The 16375-nt window shown below is 42.3% G+C and overlaps 1 protein-coding gene across 1 annotated transcript in view; it reads right to left on the reverse strand.

The window, feature by feature from the left end:
• Positions 1–16375, reverse strand: part of LOC125454115 (low-density lipoprotein receptor-related protein 1-like) — a 1886982-nt gene that overhangs the window by 810682 nt on the left and 1059925 nt on the right. The window contains exons 16-17 of the mRNA XM_048534492.2: positions 11360–11500; positions 10522–10647 (exon numbers count right to left, since the gene is read on the reverse strand). Coding sequence (XP_048390449.1) covers positions 10522–10647; positions 11360–11500 — 267 coding nt within the window. The remainder of the gene's footprint in view (positions 1–10521; positions 10648–11359; positions 11501–16375) is intronic.

Here is a 16375-nt window from a genome sequence, read left to right on the forward strand (position 1 = left end):
TAAGGCTTCTTCATAGAAACAAGTTGTTGACAATTTTTACCACAAATTTCCTGAACACTTGAAATTAATTACTAAAATTTTAAGTTTACTTAGAGACATTGAATCATAGAGATATACAACATGGAAACTTTGATCTAACTCTTCCATGCCGGCCGGATATCTCATATAAATCTAGCCGTATTTGCCAGTATTTGGCCCAGATCCCTCTGAACCCTTCCTATTCATATTCAATCTGCTTGACATGTTTTAAAAACAAAGTATAATTAGCCCAGGAACATGACTCAGATCTGCAAAATTTGCATGACCGTAGATGAAATTTCACTTTTTAAAGGTCACAGTGTGCAAAATTAGGGAATATCGCATAATTTTGCTGGTGCTTGTTAAACTACAACTAAAATGGGCAAATCACTTTTTGAATCGATGATTACTTGGCCCATACAACTTTATGAGTTTAGTGACAGGAGTGGTCTCAATTTGACTGTGTAATTATTCATGCAAGTCATAATCAATGGAACAGCCCTGCTAATTCTCTACACATAATGGACTTTGAGCATTGTTTTCTTTATCTTTGAGAAATTATTACCTTTATTTCTCCCAACATAATATCTATCAGCATAAAATTTTATCTTTAATATTCACTGAGTAAGCTAAAGATGGAAACTGAATGTTTGTCACTTTTTTTGAAAGCAAAGAAAAATAGAAAATGATCATCATAATCATTTCATATTTTTGTTTTTGGCTTAACTTTTCATTACACTGCTTGCTGACAGTTTTTAGTTGGATCACTCGAACCAATTTTATTACAATGTACCATTCACTTTAATTTAATACAGACAATATATAATCTCCAAAAATATGAAACTGTTTTCCGTTCTATAATTGGCAAGTAACCTCAATATTTTATAATGTGTTTTAGACTGGAGCTTCGCCTCGATATAAATATTGCTAGTTGTAAGACTTTTGCTTGCATGCATCAAAGAAATCAGTCAGTCTACTGGCTTTAGGAGATTTGAACTTTACCCAAAGAGGGAATTTGGGAAATTTCTGACTGGAACAGGAGGTGCTGAACTTACTGCCTTATTCCATTCAGCCTCCATTTTCCTTGGCTTGTCTGCTGGGTAGCCTGATAAATCTATTTAAATTGGAGTTCTACAATGTATATAAGACGGATAAAACAATTTTATAAATAGGCAGAATGTCTGTCGTGCTAGCCTGCTCATTAAATTTTACGGTACAATAGAACAGTCTCAGAAAGATGCAGAAGTTGAGAGTTCAACAACTGGAGGTGTGCTACTCTGGGATTTGCATGAATAATATGGGAATGATCTCACTCCAGTTGCATTGCCCTCCTTTCCATTAATGCAATCAATACACCATAAGGTGGTTCAGTTTCTGAGTCGTTCAACATTTATTGGACAACAAAAGCCAAGTTTCAATTGAGCAATAGGCCTGATTTCAGGTAGACTTACAGTGGACACTTAATACTGGAACAATCCTGTAATTAAATTCCTGAGTTGTCAAGGGTTTGCTGAAGAACTCTTTTCAACACTGGCTAAATATTAAAGCTGTCATTTAATTCCAGGAGAAAAGCCTATTGTAAGTTTAAAGCCAGGCATTCAGTGATCTTCCTCCTCAAAAATAGATCCAAGAATGTTATCAATCAGATCAGGAGTATACCTGCTATCAAAGTGAATTGGAACACAAAGGATTAAAAGCAAGACAACTATCCACTTATTTTTTATTTTCAAAAACACAATTTGTAAAGTCTGATAATGCATCCTAAGAATAGTATTTATGGTAATTCACAAAAGGACTTGTTACAAATACTTGCTGCAAATAACTCACCCAATATTTCCGAAACTACAAAATGTATTGCACGACAAGAAATATTCTCCATATATGGCTGCAAAAATCCATTTTAACCTTCTGTAGATCATTGGTGAAGACTAGCAAAGCCATTAATGTTACGATTGAGATGATTATTACAGTATGTGATAGGTGGACCCAACGAGATTTCACATTAAGCCAAACTGAAAATGTTTCATCAGAAACAACTTTAAATGTGCTTTATTTCTATGTGGGGATATGGAAAAAAAAACTTAAAGCATTATCCATATAGATTTTACACTGGAATAAATTGATAGAAGCAGACGGGAGATTTTTGGCATCTTTCTCTTTTCCAACCCACCTCTAAAAAAATTTGCTATGACTTTAATGAGACCTGGTAAATCATTCAATGCCTGTATGTTTGAAATGTTCAAAGGCTCATTCTTTACCCTTTCCTATCTAAGCATTCCAACTGGGGGAGCAAAAACTCATGGAGGAGTGTAATTTGCATATCTAAGCAGTCTTCTGTCTGTTCATTTTTCAATTGCACCACAATTGCATCTCTCTGACATTTTGCATCAACTTATTTGGTGAAGGTGTCACCTGATTTTCATATTTGAATGCCCAGTTTTAAAATATGCATGACTGATGGATGAAAACCACCCTCATGGCATCATGTGCTCTGGATGTATTAAGAACATTATTCAAATAATGGACAAAACAAAAAAAAAATTATAATTTATTTATTTCACATAGATGAATGGTGTTGATAGCTAAGAGGGAAAGCACAATGAAATCCGAAGTGCTGTCCCATGGGGAGTTGATTTTTTTTACCTCAAGTCAGCAACATCTAGCAGCTCTTGTAGCTATCTAAGCTCCAGATGTAGAGGATTTTATTATCTATTGATTATTAGCTTTCAAGGTCAGGATTGAGTTACAGATGAATGAATGAATGAATTAGTTTATTGTCATGTGTATTTTATGGTGAGAAAGTCAGTAAAATATGGTGAAAAGCTTTACCCCTGTTACCAAGATCTAGCACCCTTCTGAATAGTTTTAAGAATAAGTAAAAAGAGAAAGATACAGCTCAGAAAGAATCCATCAGTCCTGAGCCAGCTCATCATCAATGATGCCTGTGCAGCCATTCCTTCTCCACCACCTCAATGCTGCCTACGCCAGGCCCACCAACATCAGAGTTGCATCTTTCGCGACTGGACCCACTTTGATGTCACATGATGCCCTACTGCCACTGCTTCCCTGCCTTTATTGCCATACCCAACCAACACTGCAGTCACCTATCGTCAGGTGTCATCTTTTGGTGCTGGGCCCACATCACTGATGTTGCCTCCATCGATGTAGCACCTGTTTATTCCAATACCAGGTCCCGTGCTTGCCCTGGGTAAGTAAGCAGGGGCTTCCACATTGCTGCCACAAGGTCCATGCTGGGTCTACCCTAGTCCACGCTGGGGTCCCTCACTGTCTCCAATCCCATCCAAGCTCAAGACATGGGGTATGCAAAGGAAAAACGAAGAAATGAAAAGAAAATCAGTCAGCGAGGACAAGCCCCAGTTCAGGAGACCTACTCCATCACCATCTTAATGACGTCTGATGCTAGGCAAATCTGCAGCTCCTGAAACCACACCTAGGGTATGCATCAAACAAAGAAAGGTAACATTTCAGCTTGACAGCAGGAATGCCAAGGACAATGGGCCCTTTTATAGACAATGACTGACACTCCACTGCAAATAAGTACAAAAAAAGCCTGACTGACTTGGTGTCAACACTGCTGCTCTATTAGATAACAGATTAACTGTCACAGGCTTTACTTGATCGGTTAATTACTTCTTCCACAGGCATGGAAAGAGTGTAGCAGATTGCCATGAGCATAATGTAGATTTTGTAGTGAATGACCAGCTGACACTTAAATAAGTCACTAGTGGTGGCCCTGAAGCACCTCATCATTGTGCAATTATCATCTGTTGGAGATACAGTCAACATTGTACATGCCTACAAATCAACCCTGCTTTTGTTCAATGGCTCTCTTGGTGGCATTTTGCAGAACATTCCAATTGATGAGAGGCTATTCACCCTGGATGACTTCAATGTATGCATCCGGGCATAATGAAATCCATGGCCGACGTCCCTCAGTCACCACAGTTGAGCAAGATCAATGATAATAGGTTACACATTCTTCAATTTGGTGGTCTCAATAGTCTTTGCTCCACCAATACCCTCTGTCAAAGTGGACATTTACACAAGATATCACGGCATAATTCGAGGTCTGAACATTGGCGCAATTAGATCTAATCATTGTGAGAGGGCGTAATTGAGCAGTGATCTTCATATTCACACCTCTCACAAAACAGACTAAGAAACCAACCACTCTCTTGTCAGCAGCGCAGCAAAAGTGTAAACCTGAAAGTTTCCAAATTCTAAACACAACAGGCTGCTTTGTTTCAATATCCTTTGAAGAAGTAATGATGCCAAATGCTAACAAGTTTCACCGAGTTGAGAACATTTGCTGGATGCTAAAGGTTTACCCAGGAGTGCTGATTTTGATATCAATAAAGCTGAGAAGCCACTGAGCTGGAAAATCTATGGAGTGGTAGAAGCATCACTTGGTAAAGGTGAAGCCCACAATAAAGACTGGCTTGAGACCTAGAGATAACAAGGTGTAGAGCTGGATAAACAGAGCAGGCCAAGCAGCATCAGAGGGGCAGGAAGGCTGAAGTTCCGTCTTCAGAAATGGGGGAGGGTAAGGGGATTCTGAAATAAATAGGGAGAGAGGGGGAGGCGGATAGAAGGTGGATAGAGGAGAAGACAGGTGGAGAGGAGACAGACAGGTCAAAGAGGCGGGGATGGAGCCAGTACAGGTGAGTGTAGGTAGGGAGGTAGGGAGGAGATAGGTCAATCCATGGAGGATGGACAGGTCAGGGGGGCGGGATGTGGTTCGTAGGTAGGAGATGTGGGTGGGGCTTGAGGTGGGAGGAGGGGATACATGGGAGGAAGGACAGGTTAGGGAGGTGGGGACGAGCTGGGCTGGCTTTGAAATGCAGTAAGTGGAGGGGAGATTTTGAAGCTGGTGAAGGCCACATTGATACCTTTGGGCTGCAGAGCTCTCAAGCGGAATATGAGTTGCTGTTCCTGCAACCTTTGGGTAGCGTTGTTGTGGCTCTGCAGGAGGCCCAGGATGGACATGTCGTCTGCGGAATGGGAGGGGGAGTTGAAATGGCTCGCGACTGGGAAGTGCAGTTGTTTATTGCGAACTGAGCGTAGGTGTTCTGCAAAGCGGTCCCCAAGCCTCCGCTTGGTTTCCCCGATGAGATCTACTTGGCTGAGTTGATACTGGCCATTGAAGCAAAAACAACCAAGCTCCTACATAAGGCACATCATAAGTACTGCTAAAACCTGCAAATTTTGAAAATTATCCAGACAGCTGTGTAAAAAAATAGAGAGATACTCTGCGTATAAAAAAGTAATCAACTTATCTTAACAAATTCAAACAGGCTGTGATATTCGAAACCTAAGGGACACATATGCAGGGGTCAAGAAAGTACTTGCCCTTGTTGTTAGCAAAGGTGCTTCACTGAAGTTAGCTGATTCACAAGTACCATCTTGCTGTGCTGAATGATACTGTGAGCTTTATTCCTGTGAGGTGAACATCTCCCAATCCACTGCTCATGCACTACTACATCTTCCAGTCATGGGTGATTTAGACTAAAAAAGGCACAAATGGGAAAGAATACAGTTTTCATTTGTTTTGCACAACTGAGGTGAGGCTCCATTATTTCACACAGCAAGTGGTTAGGATCTGGAAGGCACAGCGTGGAATTGCGGTGGGGGCAGGGTTAACTTAAGGTATTCAAGAAGGCATCGGAATGTTGTTTAACTGTACAGAGTTACGATTAGATTACAATTGGCGCAAAGTTGAAATGCTCAGGGAGCCAATATAGATATGATGGACTGAAGAGTTTACTTCTGTACCACAATGATGTTTGAGAAGCTATAATTCATCACTTGAGCTTGAGATGTCCGTAAGTTGCCTAATTAACAGCAGCATAGTCACAACCCCTGCTGAATTGCTCAGGCACAAAAAGTATTTTGCCACATCTTTATGATTTTCTCCTTCACTACTGGGAGAAGACTCCACTTGCAGAAGATGTGCAATGACATGATCAACAAACTACATAAAAACAAAGGTCACAAAGGTGTTATGATCCCAAGTAATGATTTTAATGGGCAAGTTAGATGCAGAATGAAACCTGTCTTGATAGATTCTTCTTTTCGCTTGGTTGACTAAGGTAGCGGAGAGTCACTGAAATCAAATCACATGACACTGCCACATAATAAAATGTGAGGCTGGATGAACACAGCAGGCCCAGCAGCATCTCAGGAGCACAAAAGCTGACGTTTCGGGCCTAGACCCTTCATCAGAGAGGGGGATGGGGTGAGGGTTCTGGAATAAATAGGGAGAGAGGGGGAGGCGGACCGAAGATGGAGAGAAAAGAAGATAGGTGGAGAGAGTATAGGTGGGGAGGTAGGGAGGGGATAGGTCAGTCCAGAGAAGACGGACAGGTCAAGGAGGTGGGATAAGGTTAGTAGGTAGGAAATGGAGGTGCTTGGGGTGGGAGGAAGGGATGGGTGAGAGGAAGAACAGGTTAGGGAGGCAGAGACAGGCTGGACTGGTTTTGGGATGCAGCGGGTGGAGGGGAAGAGCTGGGCTGGTTGTGTGGTGCAGTGGGGGGAGGGGAGATTTTGAAGCTGGTGAAGTCCACATTGATGCCATTGGGCTGCAGGGTTCCCAAGCGGAATATGAGTTGCTGTTCCTGCAACCTTCGGGTGGCATCATTGTGGCACTGCAGGAGACCCATGATGGACATGTCATCTAAAGAATGGGAGGGGGAGTAGAAATGGTTTGCGACTGGGAGGTGCAGTTGTTTATTGAGAACCGAGCGGAGGTGTTCTGCAAAGTGGTCCCCAAGCCTCCGCTTGGTTTCCCCAATGTATGATGTGTCACATGACACTGCAATTGCTTTTTTTCACACCAGAACTGAAGTTCATTACACAGAAGATGAAATTTAAAAAAAAACTATCTCAATGTAGAAAACACTTGAAATGAACATAAAACAAGCAGCAAAAACAAATTTTCAACCTGTTTCCTGATGCCACCCATAACAGAGACATAGGTCCAGAGAAATTACACCTTTATTTCAAGTCTTTAGGTTTCTACATACCTGATTCCTTACAGTTTCTTGTATATAGACCATTGAATCAATTTGTTGAGACTTTTCCAAGTCTGCTGATGGATACCTTTCACAAATCTGAAGTCTGAACTTTTTTAGTTCCAATATATTGTATATTTCCAACCAATCTGTCCTAATGTGGAAATCTTACACACTAAACACTTCTGCTGAGAGACTGGTTCCCCAAACAGTAATTAACTCTTTCTAGTGGAGAAATAAACCTTGCTTCTGAACCTAACCTTGGTATTTTCTGAATTAAATTTGAAAAACAAAAGTTCATCCTAGATTCTTTTGAAAACAAAGCTAATGACCTTGAATCCTGAGACTACCCTTTCAGAAACCCAACACTTTAGGCAGAGTTCGATTGAATGTAAAGTCATTGCAGTCTTACCATACCATACAGCTGCTGTCTCATCAGAGAGAGTCAGCTGGGGGTGGTTTAACCTGAGAGTCACCAGGATCAGGCAAGGGCAGGGTTTGAGAAGAAGAGTCCTCCATTGTAACCTTGGCCCTTGTGGGAATTGAAAGATCCTATTGGCATTACTTTGCAATTACAAACCAGCAATCCAGTCAACCTACAGTTTCCATGAACAAAATAGGGGACAGCAGTCATTTGCTTGATGAAAAATACTGGTTTTAAATTATTGTTCCACAAGGATTCTCTAATTTTGATTTTTTTTCAACGAAGATCAGTTCACAGGAATAACCATCACTCTCTGCCTCTATATTGAAATCTGTTGTTAATCACAGAGGAGACTACAATGACTGCAGGGACGTTTCACTCCGCAGTGTCATGGAGACACATTTGCTAGGTTCATACTTCAGAGACGTATCTACTTACAGATCAAGTGGCCTGGAGGCCGACAACTGGCAGTATTCTTACCTGCTTGTCTGTTAGTGGTGTGTCTTTAGGAGCTGTTTATTAATTAAAGATAGAGAAATGCTGGTCCCTAGTGAAATAATCAGACCATTTCCAGGCCACAAACACTCTGGTCATTTGATCAAATATGGTCTAAGTTCTAGTGACCCCCAGGGTGTAGATGTTTACATACCAGAGATATCATGGAATTTGTCGTCAAGTTGAACATTTCCATCTTCAACAGAAGGTTCCATTTTATCCCTGAGAAATCTGACAAATGATCATACATTTATTTTTGTTGTGGCTCCTGAGGTTCAATGTCTGAGGTTCTGTGTCAAGGTGACCTTAGGTGAATGTGCCCTGAGGCCTCGACTATGGGTATTCATTATTGACTCATCTGTAACATTTGTGATATGTAAATTGATTCTCATCTTGTGTTGTCATTCTTATCTGTGATGTTGGATCCAAATGGATAAATATGAGTGAATTGAGAGTTGCATGTCTCTCACTTTGTTGGATCTCAAAGCCTTGAACTCTCACTTGCATTGAACAAGATCTTCAACAAACTCGGATTGCTCACCTCCTCTGCAAACTCCTGCCAAGACGGCTTGGTGAGGTTGACCGGCTTTTGCTCACTGACTGCTGGTACATAGAGTTACCTCTGTGTCGCCACTGCTTCCACCACCACTTCAGGAGATGCTTCTGTGAATCGGGGGATTGCTATCTGTCATCCACTCACTTCCCCCAGTGAGAAACATGCAATGCACAGTAATACTGTCATGAATGCTTCTGGCATCCCCTACACTTACTCAGCTTTATTGGGTTTCTGACTCTTCATCCCAAACTGCACCACCCACGCCAGACACCATTTCCAGAGATAAGTCTCTTAATTGTGCAGCTGCAGTGAAAATCACATAGAAGACTTGCTACTTGGAAGGATATGTTCCTAGATTGGAAGTAGACTCATTGTTTCACCAAGGACCATGTCCCAAATCCCATCGGTTGATTTTTTTAAAAGCACTAAATTCCCAGAAAACAGGGGAATACTGTTAATAGTTTAGAGCCTTGTATCATTTTCAAACATAAACCATGTTACCTGCAGCAACCTTACATTGAAACGCTGAAGATGGTGGGCAGCAATGAATCAAGTGTGATGAATAGCTGTTCAAAATTTAAGATTAGAACAGCTCTTTTTACAGTGCACAATTATGTTAATTTGTAAGGACATTTTTAGTGAATTAATTGTTACAATTATCAAGTGGAAATGAAACTTTATCAGCCTCATACCTTCATATTATTACCTTTAATTATACACACCATTGATTTCTAAGAGCAACTAATAAATGTGGTCACTAAGGTTCATAAATCAATTTGTCGGGAACTAAAGAAAAATACAGCAAGTAGGTATTTTATGTGACAGTCCTTGTATTGCTTTGTACCGATCATAACCTCTTTCTAAATTCACCAATGGGGCAATTTATATCTAAGGTAGCCTGTTAATTTATCATCATTTTGAAATTTTAAAGAACTAGATTTCAGTCATGAGACACACAGCTCATTGTAATGCTAATTAAAGCCTACAAAATATAACATTTTCCACATTGAACCACAATTAAAGGACAAAAGTTGGAATTAATATTATTTCAAAATTCCTGTAACTTAAATACAGATTGCAAGAGGCCCACAGGAATTTTTCAATACGATTCCTCCAGTTCCTCAAATGAGCAGGGGCATTTTACCTGCCTGGAGGCAGACAGATGGCAGCAGACCAGAGTGCCAGCATTCTTACCTGTTTTTCTGTTAGTGGCCTGGCTTTAGGAGCTGTTTATTAATTAAAGATAGAGAAATGCTGGTCCCTGGTGAAATAGCGAGACTATTTCCAGGCTAGAAACACTATGGTCATTTTACATTGTCCTTTCAGTTACTTAGCAGCCAACATTGGAACGCCAGATGTTCCTTTTCGGCTATTTAGTGATTGGAACCCAGTGGACTTTGTTAACTATGGAATTCTTGGTTGGGGTTATTAATCTGGGCCAATCAGGAAAGGTCTGGTTGGCCAAGACAAACAGGAAATTTAGAATCTCCTCAGTGAAGGGCACTGACTCCAAGCTGGCTGATCACATTCAGTTTACTGTGCATTGGTAATAAAAATATATATGACACCATCCTCTGTGGAGTTACTTAAAGCTGGAAGCACTCTGATTGTTCTGCTGGCTTTTGGAGTCCATGTACTGCCCATCATTGGGCAGGAAGCTCCTCTTCATGCCAATTAATGGATACTTCATTGAAACTTCCAAACAGTGACTGTTTTCCACTTGTCAAGACAGGTTCAAGACCAGAAACAGTGCTGACATTTCCTGTACTGGAGAGAAAATCAAACCTTTGGTGTCATTCTCAAATTTGTTTAAGATTTGAATGGGGGAAACAATACTTACGGAGAATTAGCGCAGGTAAGAAAAAAAAAATGCCCAAAGCTTGATGAGGAGTTCACATCTTAAATCCTATTCTACATCTGGAATGTCATTGAATGCAATTTTCACTGCGACTCCAAGCATTGCAACAAACTATATATAAATCATCCTGAGAAATTACCTGAACAAGTTTCATTTGATTCATCCTCGCTGTTGACACAATCATTAGCTCCATCGCACAGCCACCTTTTAGGAATGCAACGATTATTTTGGCATCTGAAGTGATTAACAGGGCATGTACTGTTGTCTAGCAAAAAAAAATTATGGCTGATCAGTCAAAACAGAAGGCTGTAGGTAATATGTTAATGAATGCAAAGTAAATCTGTAACATGAACTTTGGATAAAACAGACAGATGAATTATACATTGTTTTCAGTTCAAAATAGCTGTCTCTAATGAATTGTTATTTCTCCACTGAATGTTATCTCATAATTTTATCCAGTCACTGACAATAGGCAAGATGGTTATAATATTAAAATGAAATGGTTTATAGCACCAATTTGAAGCCACATTCCACTCTGATTTATTTGTAACTTTTCCCCACTATTATGTAAATGCTTATCACTTATAGATTATTCCCAGTTGGTCATAAAACTGCTGTCATTCTAACTAAGAAATGCAAATCATCAAAATTAAGCATACAAAACAATGCAGTTGTGCCAACAATACTAATATTATTTTTGATGAACTGGAATAGCTGAATAATAAAACTCCACACTTGTATGATGGATAGGGCTGCCAAGTTTAAGAATTCAGGAATCTCAAAAAATGCCCCAATGTTTGATAATTTGTCTCAAGATGGAAACATTGAGGCAATATTATTCATTTTAATTAAATTTGACCAGGACATAGAACACAAGGTTGCAAATTAATAGAGTAAAGCTCAAATCTAATTTATTCCCTTTTTTCAAATGAGTTGGCAACTAAAAGAAGCACAAAGCTGTACAATTCAAAACATACAGCAGATGTCTTGGTCTTCATCAGTGCCATCAAAGCAATCATTATCACCATCACATTTCCAGCGCTCCTGAATGCATCTTCCATTTCGACAAGCGAACTCTCCAAAATGGCACTGTTGGAGAGTGGGAGGGCCAGGTTTTACTGGGGGAAAAAAAAGTAATAATGATTAGGGCTATAAAAGATTGCCATTGTTGCCAATAAGCATTAAATGTCACAGGCATAACATTTCTCTTGCTTAAGTTAACATTACTGGAATAAACTGGGCACAAAGCAGCTAAAGCAGCAGAGAAGATTTCAGAATTCTTAGCATGTCTAACATCCAAAACACATATATTTGTGTTTACATCCACGTTTTCTGTTCATTCAGGAATAAAATCATTTGGGTCAGACTCGATGTGCTAAATTGGCCAAGTGACCAGATGAAAGTCACAAAATGCCACCAACTCAGGAAGGTTTTCCAACTTTCTATTTTGAGATACATAAGCATGATAATTTTTAAACTTCTTTATTCTCAAAACCACTCTATAGTTCTGTGTCATTTTTAAGCCCTCGTGCATGATTTTGAATCAGTTAACTCATGGAAGAAGGACTAAACATCCTTGTTCATCTGTTTATGTTTTTCTGAAACAATAAAACTTCACCAAGTTATCATCTTTAATATCTCAAGCAATGCATTTTAAGGTAAGAAGAAATAAAAAACTGTTTCAAAGAGTAGCAATCACAGGCAGATTGTCACTTTACTCTTCTTTTTTGAGTTAAGAAAAAGCTCCACATTTCTGAGTGGAGATTCCAATCAGGGCTTTTTCAGAAAATTGAAATTTGACAGACATCTTGTGGAGCAGGAGGTCAGGGGTATGGAAATCATGGGCCCTTTTCTTACAGCTGTAGTTGCTGCAATCTGTGATTTCAATGCTCAGCATCCACAGATAACCACTGTGACAGCACCCTCAAGGATCAGTTGCCAGTAAATAAGGTAAGTGCGAGATTAGGTTTCCAGGGAAGTTGTGTGCCAGGATACCTGATAGATAAGGTGCCAGATGGGTAGGGTTTCAGGGTGGCAGATAAGTAATGTGCCAGTTGGCTCAGTTGCCAGGTAAGTAAAGTATTATGTAAGTGATTGTTTCTGGTAAATCAGGTGGGTGGGGGATATTGTGCCCATCAAGGTTGTGGATTGTTGTCAGGTCCTCGGTGGGATTTCAGAATGAGATGTCAGATCCCGGGGAGAAGGAAGGTGTAATTTCCAGTGGGTGTCAGAATTGCCATTTGGTTCAGTGTCCAGGGGATGTAAGGGGTCACAAGCGATGTTGCTTAGGAGGGGTGTGAGGTGGTTTATGAGAACTGTTTAATAGTTCAGGACGAGTTGGACTAGAGTTTTTAATTGTTCAACCTTTCCTGGGTAACAATTTACTTAACTGCTTAATTGCACAAAAGAATTTTCAATTTACCAGGCAATTTTCTGGGCGTTCACTACATCAACAATTTCACATGGTTCCAATATCCAACTGCTATCTACACTGCAGAAATTACTTTCTTGCCATCAGGTAATCAGGGTCATGTTTGTGATTGTATTAAAATCTTCAGATTTCAATTATATTACCAAACATTCACAGACGCCACCTTAGAACAATTGAAATGCAATGCCACAGAAAAGAACCATCAGTCTCTGACAGCTGAATAAACTAGCAACCTATTCTAATCCCACTTTCCAGAATTGGATCCTTGATGGTTACAGCATTTCAGATGCAAATACATTGTCATTTTAAATGAGTTGATGGTGGCTGCCTCAAGCACTAAACTCGGAAACAAATACCAGACATTCCACCACCCTCTGAGTTAAGAGATAATGGGAACTGCAGATGCTGGAGATTCCAAGATAATAAAATGTGAGGCTGGATGAACACAGCAGGCCAAGCAGCATCTCAGGAGCACAAAAGCTGACGTTTCGGGCCTAGACCCTTCATCAGAGAGGGGGATGGGGGGAGGGAACTGGAATAAATAGGGAGAGAGGGGGAGGCGGACCGAAGATGGAGAGTAAAGAAGATAGGTGGAGAAGGTGTGGGTGGGGAGGTAGGGAGGGGATAGGTCAGTCCAGGGAAGACGGACAGGTCAAGCAGGTGGGATGAGGTTAGTAGGTAGCTGGGGGTGCGGCTTGGGGTGGGAGGAAGGGATGGGTGAGAGGAAGAACCGGTTAGGGAGGCAGAGACAGGTTGGACTGGTTTTGGGATGCAGTGGGTGGGGGGGAAGAGCTGGGCTGGTTGTGTGGTGCAGTGGGGGGAGGGGATGAACTGGGCTGGTTTAGGGATGCAGTGGGGGAAGGGGAGATTTTGAAACTGGTGAAGTCCACATTGATACCATATGGCTGCAGGGTTCCCAGGCGGAATATGAGTTGCTGTTCCTGCAACCTTCGGGTGGCATCATTGTGGCAGTGCAGGAGGCCCATGATGGACATGTCATCAAGAGAATGGGAGGGGGAGTGGAAATGGTTTGCGACTGGGAGGTGCAGTTGTTTGTTGCGAACTGAGCGGAGGTGTTCTGCAAAGCGGTCTCCAAGCCTCCGCTTGGTTTCCCCAATGTAGAGAAAGCCGCACCGGGTACAGTGGATGCAGTATACCACATTGGCAGATGTGCAGGTGAACCTCTGCTTAATGTGGAATGTCATCTTGGGGCCTGGGATGGGGGTGAGGGAGGAGGTGTGGGGACAAGTGTAGCATTTCCTGCGGTTGCAGGGGAAGGTGCCGGGTGTGGTGGGGTTGGAGGGCAGTGTGGAGCGAACAAGGGAGTCACGGAGAGAGTGGTCTCTCCGGAAAGCAGACAGGGGTGGGGATGGAAAAATGTCTTGGGTGGTGGGGTCGGATTGTAAATGGCGGAAGTGTCGGAGGATAATGCGTTGTATCCGGAGGTTGGTAGGGTGGTGTGTGAGAACGAGGGGGATCCTCTTGGGGCGGTTGTGGCGGGGGCGGGGTGTGAGGGATGTGTCGCGGGAAATGCGGGAGACGCGGTCAAGGGCGTTCTCAATCACCGTGGGGGGGAAGTTGCGGTCCTTAAAGAACTTGGACATCTGGGATGTGCGGGAGTGGAATGTCTTATCGTGGGAGCAGATGCGGCGGAGGCGGAGGAATTGGGAATAGGGGATGGAATTTTTGCAGGAGGGTGGGTGGGAGGAGGTGTATTCTAGGTAGCTGTGGGAGTCGGTGGGCTTGAAATGGACATCAGTTACAAGCTGGTTGCCTGAGATGGAGACTGAGAGGTCCAGGAAGGTGAGGGATGTGCTGGAGATGGCCCAGGTGATCTGAAGGTTGGGGTGGAAGGTGTTGGTGAAGTGGATGAACTGTTCGAGCTCCTCTGGGGAGCAAGAGGCGGCGCCGATACAGTCATCAATGTACCGGAGGAAGAGGTGGGGTTTGGGGCCTGTGTAGGTGCGGAAGATGGACTGTTCCACGTAACCTACAAAGAGGCAGGCATAGCTGGGGCCCATGCGGGTGCCCATGGCCACCCCCTTAGTCTGTAGGAAGTGGGAGGAGTCAAAAGAGAAGTTGTTGAGTGTGAGGACGAGTTCCGCTAGGCGGATGAGAGTGTCGGTGGAGGGGGCCTGGTCGGGCCTGCGGGACAGGAAGAAGCGGAGGGCCTTGAGGCCATCTCCATGCGGAATGCAGGTGTACAGGGACTGGACGTCCATGGTGAATATGAGGTGTTGGGGGCCAGGGAATTGGAAGTCCTGGAGGAGGTGGAGGGCGTGGGTGGTGTCACGGACATAGGTGGGGAGTTCCTGGACCAAAGGGGAGAAAATGGAGTCCAGATAGGTGGAGATGAGTTCGGTGGGGCAGGAGCAGGCTGAGACGATAAAGGTTTTCCTCACACCTCCCCTAATCCTTCTACTAATGATTTTGATTCTGTGCCCCTGATTATTTGTCTCTCTGCTGAGGGCAACAGTTCATTCCATTCTATTGAAGCTCCACATTATTTCCACATCTCAATTAAGTCAGCCCTTAGGGTGCACTGTTGTAAGGAATATGCCCCAAACCTACGCAACCTTTCCTCAAAGCTGCAAGTTTCAGGGCCTGGCAACATTCTTGTAAACCTCTACTGTGTGTCTCTAAAGAAATTATGTCCTTCCTCTTGGGTGGTGACCAGAACCATACATAAAACCTCAGCTTTGGCCTCATCAATGTCTCATGTATTTTACGTCTCTGCTTTTGCACTGAGCACCTTGACCAATAAACTTATACCCAACCTTCTCCTCATTCCTCAAAACCTTTCCGACCTGCAGCGGCTCAAACTGGGATCTCACCACTGTTTTTTCCAGGGCTTTTATGGGTGAGCCCACAAATGCTGGACTCACAACTGACATCCAGTAATCTTTTTTTTTATATTCAAAATGATGTCTTAATGAGGTCAAACATTATTATTGGAATTTATATGAATGTGATTTTCTTGTTGGCTTTGTAACCATTTTCAAATCAATTGGAAATTTAATAGAAGATAAAATTCCACATTGTATTAAACACATTTGCTATTTCAGTTCTGAATCATTAAGTATGATGATGGTGCCAGTCACTGGGACCAGTGCCTCTTTGGAGGATCTAGCTCATTCAGTAAGTAAGTCATCAGTAAGGACCATCAGTACTGTCAACAGTCAATCTCATGTGTAAACTAACAAATACAGGAGATCACAGCAGGTTAGATAGCAACCATGGACAGAGGCCATTTTTGAGTCTAGATAACTCTTCATCCGAGCTGAAGTGAAGTGTGGAGGGGGCAGCACTTATACTATAACTAGGGCAGGAAGGTTCGAGAGTGCTGGGGCACTCGAACACTTCCCACTACCCCCTTCCAGCTATAGTACAAATGCTGCCCCCTCCACACTTCATTAGCTCTAATGACAAGCCATCTAGACTCGAAACATTAGCTTGGTCTCTCTCCATGGATACTGTCTGATCTGCTGTGATCACCTAGAACATTGAACATAGAACATAGAAAAGTACAGCACAGTGCAGGCCCTTCGGCCCACGATGTTGT

The sequence above is a fragment of the Stegostoma tigrinum genome, chromosome 7 (genome assembly GCF_030684315.1).
Source record: "Stegostoma tigrinum isolate sSteTig4 chromosome 7, sSteTig4.hap1, whole genome shotgun sequence".
NCBI lineage: Eukaryota > Metazoa > Chordata > Chondrichthyes > Orectolobiformes > Stegostomatidae > Stegostoma > Stegostoma tigrinum.